This window comes from Adelges cooleyi, unplaced genomic scaffold, assembly GCF_023614345.1.
Source record: "Adelges cooleyi isolate 19-005CV unplaced genomic scaffold, UGA_ACOO_1.1 ACOO_flye_CR_arks_rails_tigmint_CR_PRNA_2, whole genome shotgun sequence".
In the NCBI taxonomy this organism is placed as follows: Eukaryota; Metazoa; Arthropoda; class Insecta; order Hemiptera; family Adelgidae; genus Adelges; species Adelges cooleyi.
The window spans coordinates 5,751,699-5,762,072 of NW_026095860.1; the positions used below are offsets into that span (position 1 = coordinate 5,751,699).

The 10,374-nt window shown below is 28.7% G+C and overlaps 2 protein-coding genes across 2 annotated transcripts; one reads left to right on the plus strand and one right to left on the minus strand.

Annotated features, from left to right (window-relative positions):
* Positions 1-851: 851 nt before the first annotated feature.
* On the plus strand, positions 852-4,652 carry LOC126833276 (venom protease-like). The gene is made up of 7 exons (XM_050564515.1): positions 852-1,082; positions 1,905-2,123; positions 2,184-2,320; positions 3,021-3,133; positions 3,764-4,026; positions 4,100-4,269; positions 4,334-4,652. The coding sequence occupies exons 1-7, from the start codon at positions 980-982 to the stop codon at positions 4,502-4,504; spliced, it is 1,176 nt and encodes a 391-aa protein (XP_050420472.1). The 5' UTR covers positions 852-979; the 3' UTR covers positions 4,505-4,652.
* A 970-nt stretch (positions 4,653-5,622) lies between these two features.
* Positions 5,623-9,702, minus strand: LOC126833273 (venom protease-like). Its single transcript, XM_050564509.1, has 7 exons — positions 9,346-9,702; positions 8,039-8,560; positions 7,799-7,946; positions 6,823-6,989; positions 6,644-6,745; positions 6,424-6,572; positions 5,623-5,982 (listed from the first exon to the last, which is right to left on the minus strand). The coding sequence occupies exons 1-7, from the start codon at positions 9,413-9,415 to the stop codon at positions 5,821-5,823; spliced, it is 1,320 nt and encodes a 439-aa protein (XP_050420466.1). The 5' UTR covers positions 9,416-9,702; the 3' UTR covers positions 5,623-5,820.
* Between the last annotated feature and the right edge of the window lie 672 nt (positions 9,703-10,374).

A 10,374-nucleotide genomic window follows, 5' to 3' on the forward strand; every position in this document is an offset into this window, starting at 1 on the left:
GTGGTTTTTTCATTTTTTAAAATAATAAATTCATGACCGTGGAAATAACTGCGCGTGAACAGAATCACAGGTGGGAGAAGTTTTGATTGTAACTTCTAAATTACAGGAACCATCTATCTATTACACTACGTATATAGACAAAACATAAATTATTTTTTTCCATCGCTGCGTTCATACCATAGCGTAGTATTCAAGAAACAACAATTATGATAAATTACTAATTATTGAATTTATTAATTTTAAGTTTATTACTTATTGAATACCAACAAATTTTTAAAATTAAATCCAATTTATATTTTTGAATTTAAATAGTGTATTATACAATATATACTTATCTATAATCTAACTATTATTAACAAACATATCCCTAGGTTTATTCTCATTCCTCATACATTTTTCGAAAAAAACCACAGGGTAAGATTATTTATTTTTGCCTCCAGAACGAGCATGAAAATGTTTCTTTCTTTTTTAACTGTTTATTCCAAGTTATCAGGATTTGGTGAAACAGGTGTAAACATTATACTGTAGAGTGTAGTAGATGTATTTAATGTATAATTATAGTAAAATTGGTGTTTTGCCTGCTACGCATTATATAGTTTACTACCAAATTCTTCTTGGTAATTAAACAAATAACCTTAAATTGTAATTATACACTAGTAAAGTATACAATTTTCCGAAAATGTGCATATTAGCTTTATACGCTAAAGTGTATATTTGTACATATTGTTGTTTGCAAAAAAAAACCAATAAGTCATTATATGATAGAACCTTGAAAGATAAAGATATCACCTCGCAGAAAACCTGTATAGAGAGTGTATGAAGACAAAATATGTGTGCGGTGTTTACTCAAGTCTGTCGGATCGTATTGGCCAGTAGTTGTTTAACGTGCTCATTAGACGACCAAAACTATGTATCATGTTATTATGTTTTCATATTGGGCACAAGTAAAACATTAAAGGTTATTTCTTATCTATGCTAAATGAATATCTACTTTAAAATGCATATTACGTTGATTTCGTGTGCCATATTGTGCTCTTTCGACTTGGGATCTTGTTTCGATAAGTTGTTACAGCTGAACGAAGGTTGGTATGACGAATATCATAACGCTATCAAGAGAATAATTTGTTAAATAAAATAATGAAAATACTTAGTATAAAAAAAAGTATTATTCATAGTACTTTTATTAACCATAAATTCTCTTATTAATCAAGTAAGCTTTTATACTCAAAATTTTTGTTCCGCATTTTTACTTTTAGAACTTACTACTCAAAGAAATATTTTTGAAAATAATGCTAATATATTTTTCAAACACGTGCTATTGTATTAAGTTTTATACTATTAATTAAGAACATTTTTTATATTAAATAAATTATAAATTATATTATATTATTATATATTGTATTGCAATAATACATTGAATCAGTATTAATCCCTAATAGCGTAGAGAAATTTGGAAGCTGGTGAGAAGATAGCAGGATCTTAACTATCTAACTTTCAGGCGTCACTATTAGAGCAAAAATACTATATTATAAAAAAACATCAACCTTTTTAAAATGTATTTTCTAACAAAATAATGTCCATCTTATTTATATTGGTCATTTAAGAGACACCTGCTACATTAAAATTATTAACCCCTTCAAAAAATATGTTTTTACCTGAGTTGTGTTTTCACATTACCAAGTAAAATATTTACAAATATTATGCTTTCATAAAGCACATTTTTTTTAGATTCCTACTTTTATAGCTGGTGACATTTTTTTACTATCATGATGCTGTGCGTACACGATACAAATTCAATAAAATATTTAGAGAAATTTATATTTCCATACGTCTTGTACCGTGGAGCCGTTTAAACATTAATAATTGTATGCAGTGATACATTCTATTCTTAATTAATTAAACAGGTGAAATATGTGATGACAATCAATCTAACTATGTTTGTCGGCGTCATGAAAATTGTGCATTAGCACAAAATAATATTCATCAACGCAAAAAACTCCGTTTGTGTTCATTTATTGGATTGGAACCGATCGTATGTTGCCCCCCTAGTGAAAAAAAAAATGACTTCAACACAAAATTGTCCACTACTCAAAAACTTACGAAATCGCATACAGCTGTTGAAAGTATTGAACATTGTTCAACACAATAAAACAAAATACAAATTTATAGGAAATATGTTTTAGTGTGCGTCCAATACTTAGACGTATATCGCAGATACGAACTGGAACGAGTGCAGAAAAAGGACACAACAGACAATCCTGGAGACAGAGTAGACATATTGGGCGGAACTAAGGCCGATCCTAAGGAATTCCCATATATGGTACTACATTAATTAGACATATTTATTTATATAATATGTTAGCTTTGATGCGGAGCTGCGAAGGAGTTGAATTTAAATTAAAGTTTTTAAAAATGTTTTGTGTCTTAAGTCTAAACCCACAAACACTTATTAACCATCAGACCGAATTTTTTTATGTAGCAATTGTATAGATTAGAATTTGTATTCAAAAATAAATTTTAAGGATAAAAATATAAAAAGATTCACATCTTTCTTATCAAATAAAGAAAAACACCTAAAAAATAAACAATATATTTTCGAACTTAATAATACGGTACCCTGTTACTTGCTGAAAAATAGTCACCTACATAGCATTAATCATATTCTTTACGTTGTATTTTATAGATTTCAGATTTGTCCACTTTCCCTATTTTATCTTTTGTGATACCTAATAAAGATTTTAAATTATTACTTTTGGATGCGACTAGAACTATACCGTAATTTTTAAAAACATTTATTAAACCTCTTTATGTGTATCATGTTTTGTAGTGAAGGGTATCTTTTAATATTTTATTAGGTACATAACTTTGTACCTACTCCATAAGTTTTACTCGGGTTGTTTGTAATTCGTATATTGCAGTAAAGGTTTTTTCATATTATGTCTAAATTACTATTTTTAAACCATTATCTCATCAAGTCTTTTTAATGGACATGAGTTTACATTAATTATTGTTTTTTTTAGGCAATGATAGGTTATGGAGAACTATTGGAAAATGTTGATTGGAACTGCGGAGGTTCGCTAATTAGTAACAAATGGGTCTTAACTGCAGCCCACTGTGAACGGCACAATGCACTGTAAGCAATTACATTTGAATTACTTATTTTAAATTTAAGTCTACATTTTTCTTTTAAAACCAACAGCATTTTCGAAGTTTGTTTGTTTATTAGGTAACAAAATATTTTCACATAAATTTGACGAAATAGGTATAATGTAAACTAAATCTATCCCAAGTAGTTACTAATAGACACAAATGTACTAATGGACACATTTTTTTTATAAATAACGTATTTTGAATTCTATATGTTATTGAATTATACAAACATCTAATAGTTCCATTAAAAAAGAACAATGTAGGTATATCATTTTATAATGATTTACACGAAACACCAAAATAAATTCTTCTGTCATTTTAACTTTTTATATCTATGTACGATAGAATTCCTTCATAACTAGAAAGTAGGATGACGTTCAATATTAAATTTATAAGAAAAGAAACTTATGTATTACAATAAATAATATACTTCCAATGTCTAAATCAGGTACATGAAGTACAAGATCTGCATTATTTGTTAAATTACCTAACTATAATTATAAGTAGTACATATATTTTTTTGAAAAAAAAATTGAATACAGTCGGTTGTAATAACTTTTGAAGATAGCTTAAATATATATTATCCTCTATTTTATAATTCATTTTTTTATAGTGGAATCTCTCGTTGGATTCGTCTTGGAGAACTCAATAGCGCCTTGGAAACCGATGATGCAAGGCCCGTAACTTACAGCATTGAGAAACGTATTTTACATCCTGACTATCAAACAGCAGAAGCACGTTACAACGATCTAGCATTATTCAAATTGGGCAACGAAGTAGTTTTTTCGGAGTTCATACTACCGATATGTTTGAACACTGACACAAAACTTATGACAAATGAAGTGATGGCAGCCGGATGGGGACATACTGATTCCGGTGATTATTAATGAGAATAAATAAATTTATTAATATTACTGAAAAAGTAAATACATAAATCCATAATACTTAGGTGGGCCTTCGAGTGACGATTTGCTAAAAATAACTTTGATCACTGTATCGGCAGCCAGGTGCAATGGGAGTTACACGTCTCAGTCGTCTAAAGCGAAACTACCTTTAGGGATATTGGAAAAAAGCCAAATGTGTGCAATCTCAGACGTAGAAATTAGAGATACTTGTCAAGTACTGTCAAATTGCTTTGATATATATATATATATATAAAATCTTGACATTTAATTTTATATAGGGCGATTCTGGTGGACCGCTACTAGTGAAACATCCGAACTTCGAGTATGGAATGCACTTGCAAGTCGGAATTATTTCTCTTGGGCATGAATGCGGTTTCGAAAAACCCGGCGTCTATACTAAAGTCTCGAATTATATTCCATGGATTGAGCAGATTGTCTGGCCAAAATAATATTTAACAATATTTTATCGTCTTTATCGAATGTTTCAATTTCGTTACGTATATTTTAGTGATTTTACTCGATAATTATTTTAATTTTACCCAAACAAACTTTAGGTTGATGTCAGTAAAAATAAAACACTGTTTGACTAGCGCTAAATTAATACATTTGTCTTTGTTTAAATAATAATAGGATATGGAGAGTCATTGAAACTTGTTTGTTGTGATTGCGAAGGTTCGCTAAGTAGTAAATAGTTACAACTGGGCTTTGACTGCAGCCCCTTATGCAAGTTTTCTAAAAATTGAAGGACAAAATATCAACTCTTCTTTAGTATCAAGTTCAACTACCTACATAATATACTCACCTGCTCCTAAGTTCACCAACACAACATTTTTGTGTGCAGTACGACATATAATGTGCATTACCTAGCATTAAAAAAGTAGTCTAAAATTAGTATAAATACATTTTAAACATTTTAATTTTCAGCTTCGCATCCAACATAAGTAAATCTAGCTTTAAAAGATACTTTAAATTTTACAAAAATAATCATAATAACAAATTATTTTTTCCAATTTTCATTTTGTGTATTATCAATATTTTCAGTAAAATTGGCTAATACATAATACAATTTGTGCCCTTCACAAGCTAGGATATTAATTTATATTTTAATTTGATTTTTACTTGGAAGAAAGAGTTATGCAATATTATATTTATTGTACTAATTGATCTGTGCTTAAAGATCTATTTAAATTATTGAACTCGTTTACTTTTGTATTAAAAAATAAAATTACATATTCTAAAAAACAGTAATTAAAATAGAAAAATTGTTTTGGAATATATTTTAGAAAGTTATTTATTTAATGTACAAAAGAAGCTTAAAATATCACAAAACTGTGTTTTTACAACTTTGAACGCGAAGTTCTCTACAAAATTACATGGTAAAGTAAGAACTGTGCAGTAAGAAATATTATGAAAAATAATCTTTGCTTTCCACTATTCATCGCAAGTACGGATATTGGATAATATTTTACGTTTTCAATAAGTTTAGTAATAATATTTAAATTATTATTACTTTGACGTTACTGCGTTATACAAATTAAAAAAATTATTAAAATAAAATAAATGTAAATACACTTTAATCGGTTTTATTTGCAAGTACATTTCTCATAATAAGTTACATATCTCATAATGATTCATGCTCATCCCTATACAATTGATATTGATAATGTTTAAAACATAATATTAGCATATCAAATTTTAAAATTTATAAAATACATTTAAGAAAATTTGTTTTAATAATTGCGTTAGTTAAGTTAATGTATTTTACTCAGTTTTTGTTTATAGTTTCAATAATCCAGTCAACGAAGTAAGTCACTCTAGTGTAAATTCCTGGATAACCAGGTTCTGCGCATTTGTACCCGAAGGATACAACTCCAATTAAATAATACTGTTTTCCATTTGGCAACATCAATGGACCTCCGGAATCGCCCTGGAAAACAATTAGAAATAATTAATATGATTGATATTACCATGTTTTTGGGAAAGAACGTTCAGACATTTCTTCTTAAAGTCTTATTACCTTTTTTTTGTTTTGGATAAAACAAATTTATAAGTAAACATAGTAAATAAGCATTAATTTCCAAAATTATTAAAGGGAAATAATATGGTTTTTTATTGACATGGAGTGGCACACACAACAAAAAAACAATATTTTGTGTCGCAACGTAGAAGAATAATTGTAAGGGCTGTGTTTAAAATTAATACATTTCAGTCTAACTATTTTGTTTTTCTATAAATAAGCAAACATTTAAATAAAATAGCTTTAAGTAAAATACATTATTTTTTTTTATAACACTATTGATATATTTCAGCTTCGAGGCTGCATTCCCCAGTAATAATTAATAATTCCACCATTATCTATAGGTTTTACCTGGCATGCATCTTTTCCTCCTTGTAAGTACCCTGCACATATTACTCTTTCATCAATCGTAGCTGATGTCTTTTTATATGCTCGTTCGCATTCCGCGTTGTCCAACACTGGGACAACGACTTCCAACAATGCTGAACTAGTAGGTTGACCTACAAGTTACAACAATATGTATTCCAAACAAAACAGAATATACCCAAAATATCATCAGGACTAGACTTACGGAAATTCGTCGATCCATAACCGATAACGGTCGGTGAAAATTTTACAAAATTCTTGAATTTCATTTTAGTTATACTCGGCAAACAAATTGGTTGAACATGTGCTATATATATATTTACGCATTTTCAAATTAATTTTATAATAATAAGCTATAAAATGATATTGTATAGTACCATTTACCATTAAATGTAACCGGGCTTTCTAACTTCAATAGCGCAATGTCGTTCACGACCCGTTCTCCGTTATACAGCTCATGTGCTATAATTTTAGACACCGGAATATCTTGGGGTGAGGCACCATCTTTTACGTTTGGATTCAAATCTAATTCACCAACCCGTGCTATAGTTCTAAGTAACAATTAAAAAGATAATTAAATGAATGTAATTGTTTTTTAATTTTATTTTAAATAGCTTACAAATGATACTTATATTTACACGTACTTTATATTTATTAAACTTAATATTTATATGTACAGTCGAATAATATGTTATTACACATCAGCAATAATACCTATTCTTTGAATGTAGAATAAAAATTAAATTTGTTCTACATTTTTGTAAGAAGTGCAGCTTACAATAATTATTAGTAGGTATCTACGTGATATTTTTTTTGAAGGAGTGTCTTATTTTGCGCTGAATCCAGTGACACCATCATCATGTATTTACTACTTTTTGTTGTATTAAAAAAATGTGAAAAACACAAAATTTATTTAGTGCTATAACTTTTTTGGTTATGAGTTTTTTACAAAAAAAAAAAAATATATAAAAACTTGATATTTTTCTGATGGTACCATACAAATTTAGGGTAAAACAATACACATAACAAAAACTTATTGATTATTTAACTGTATTTATGCATTCTTTAAAAATCAAGAAGCAAGCGGAATTCTTTAGGAGAAGGCGAATGATTAAGGTTTTAAATTTAGAATAATATATACGATTCGATATAGGGAAAATGTCAATGAGAAGATCAAATACGACGAGACTATAATATTTTTACTCTCAAAAGATGTAGTCTCGTTGTATTTGATCTCCTACGTTATAACAATATTTCTAATCTTGTAGTAACTACAGTGTAGTTATTGAACTGATTAAGGGTTGGGACGTTATGAACTTAAGTACAAACTACATAAAATTCATAAGGATGGATAACGCACATTTGACGTCCGCCCACACCAGTGGTGCAATGAGCCGCTGTTACTACGTATCTATTGGATATCAACGTTCCACCGCACAACCATTGGAGAGGAATTTCCGGTTTGTAAGCGTCCCGAAAGCCTAAAGCTACCATCCACGGCCAATCGTCTAAAAACAACGACATGGTTACTAGTTTCTACATACATTGATTTGTGATCATATTAAACGAAGTTAAAAAAAAAAAGGTAAACGTTTCATACCTAGTTTAGGTGGCGATCCACCCACAATCTTATCTCGTATAGTAGAGGTTTTGCCACACGTGGTGTCGTGAGGTAGCGTTGAGGGTCTTTCACTTGTAACTCTAATTGAGGCGATAGCTGGTTTTCGAGTCACTTTGAATCGGTTTGGTCTTCTTCTTATGTTGCTATAATACCCAGGCTGGCCGAAACGCAAGCCATCGTCCGTACCGTTATTATCTGCATTGCTATTGTCCTGATCGAATTCATCATTAATTACAGTGACCGATTCCGTGTTGTCATTATTATTTTCATTCGTAGCCGGGCTGCTTTTATTTGTATGGATATTGCCCGAAATAAACGAATTGCTAGAAAGATTCAAAGGGCAGCAAACTTTAGGATATTTACCGTCAAAACCACACGTCGAGTTTCGAAGATATGCCACAACGGATGCATTGTTTCTTTTATGTTCTAGTAGGTCCAGGAGAGGCGAACACTGCATAATATTAATACATTCTATACTGTCCTCAACATTTGTTAAACAATCTATTATAAGTAAAAATCAAATGTATTAATCATTATTTTTGTAACTTGTAAAAAATATAACATAAAATAATATGATACAATTAGTGCATGTTTTAACTTCGATGCGGAGCTGCTATGTTTTTACAATGGAGTGTTTTTATATATTTTACATTTTTTACGTGACTTGACCCCCGATATCTCTTATACCGTTAGATTGATACATTCATACAGCAAGTCTATGAATCAGAATTCGTACCTTAGAGATCCTTAATTGGGCAAAAAAATAAAAAAATTTCACTCCTTCCTGTTCAAAATCTAAAAAACACCAACAAATCTAGAATCACCTAAAAATACATTATTTATAGTTAACATACTTTCTAACTTAAAACTGTAACTATTTGAAAAAATTCGAATTATTTTCTAACATGTTTTGGATATTCTTAAAATAAAGTACTATCGATAAACATTGACAAACCAAACAAATAGCATAAACTCTTTTCCTTATAAGAGGTATAAAAGTATAGTTTTGAGAATTAGATTGAAGGTAGATCTTGAGTGGGCTACATAACCTGTACATTTCTCAAAAATCTGCAATCTTAACTTTTTTTTAGGGAAAAATCCATAAAAGGTAAAATTAGAATTTATTTTATGGCAAAAAAGTATGTAAGACGTTAAATTAACTATTCGTTATTATTTTGACTAATTAATAAAAATCGTTTTAAATTTTAAAAACCAATCATGAAACCATAAGAAAAGTTGCTACTGTTAATGGTATATAAATAAGAAATTAGAAATACAATACTTACTATTAAAATGCTGCGTAGCTATTGATCCAACCAAAAAGATCAAACAAATCGAATATTTACTAACAGCCATGTTGAAAAAAAACTTTTATTGTTCTTACTTGTGAGCTTTAGTATTATTAATTTATATAAAAGTAATATTAATAATTTTAATAATAATATAAAATTAACCAATTATTGATGTTCTTGCTAGTAAAATAACCTGCACATGTTTTTGTTTTATCGACAAGAAAATTATGGCGTTGGTATAACTTCTAGTCGACCAATGTTTTCTTGCGTGACGTGGTCAGCGTACAAGACACTATGCTGCTAATATTCCATACACAAGCTTGTGATACTGATGGAGGGAGCATTGCTATGTTACCAAATAATGTTACTGTATTTTAATATAAATAATATTTTAAAAAGTATTGATACTCGTAATAACACTGGTTAAATTATATTTTGAATTATTAAGCAACATTATAAATATTTGAAAAAAAATAATTGAAATAATTTTATTTACAAGAATACATAAGGGTTTTCCACGTTGGATTTGTTTATCTGAACGTTAGGGTCTTCTCATCGTCCGAACTTTTTAATAGGTTCATGTGTAATTTAGCAGATAATTTTCCTAAAATTTTAGTTCATTTTTTAAAATCTATATTTAGGAAATATTATTAAAATATTTCTAGTATTAATATTATGTACGCTTTCCTACCAAATACTCGATTTAAACATAATGCGTTAATATTAAAAATATTTAAATTTTCAAGTATATAATAATATTGAAATATTAAGAAAATATATTATAGCTGTAAATGCTGTGAATAAATTAGCGTTTCATTATTATTACTATAATATTTTTCATGCAAATAGACATATTATTTTTAGCTTCGATGCAAAGTAAGAAAATCATAATTCATTTTACTTTATATGACAACATTTTTATTCTTATTTTTTTCGGATGAATAATAAGTGGGAAACGTCGCGACGGGAGTAGTTTCATTTGCAAATGGTTAAGACGCAGAATTAATTTAAGCATATATTATA

What these genes read in the sequence shown, in the direction of transcription:
- LOC126833276 (XM_050564515.1), top strand. Translation starts at nt 980, where the DNA reads ATGAATATCTACTTTAAAATGCATATTACGTTGATTTCGTGTGCCATA. An exon ending in GTTGTTACAGCTGAACGAAG is followed by an intron (nt 1,083 to 1,904) that starts GTTGGTATGACG and finishes TTAATTAAACAG; the next exon opens with GTGAAATATGTGATGACAAT. An exon ending in TGTGAACGGCACAATGCACT is followed by an intron (nt 3,134 to 3,763) that starts GTAAGCAATTAC and finishes ATTTTTTTATAG; the next exon opens with TGGAATCTCTCGTTGGATTC.
- LOC126833273 (XM_050564509.1), bottom strand. Translation starts at nt 9,415, where the DNA reads ATGGCTGTTAGTAAATATTCGATTTGTTTGATCTTTTTGGTTGGATCA. An exon ending in TTATGGATCGACGAATTTCC is followed by an intron (nt 6,573 to 6,643) that starts GTAAGTCTAGTC and finishes TGTAACTTGTAG; the next exon opens with GTCAACCTACTAGTTCAGCA. An exon ending in GAGGAAAAGATGCATGCCAG is followed by an intron (nt 5,983 to 6,423) that starts GTAAAACCTATA and finishes ATTGTTTTCCAG; the next exon opens with GGCGATTCCGGAGGTCCATT.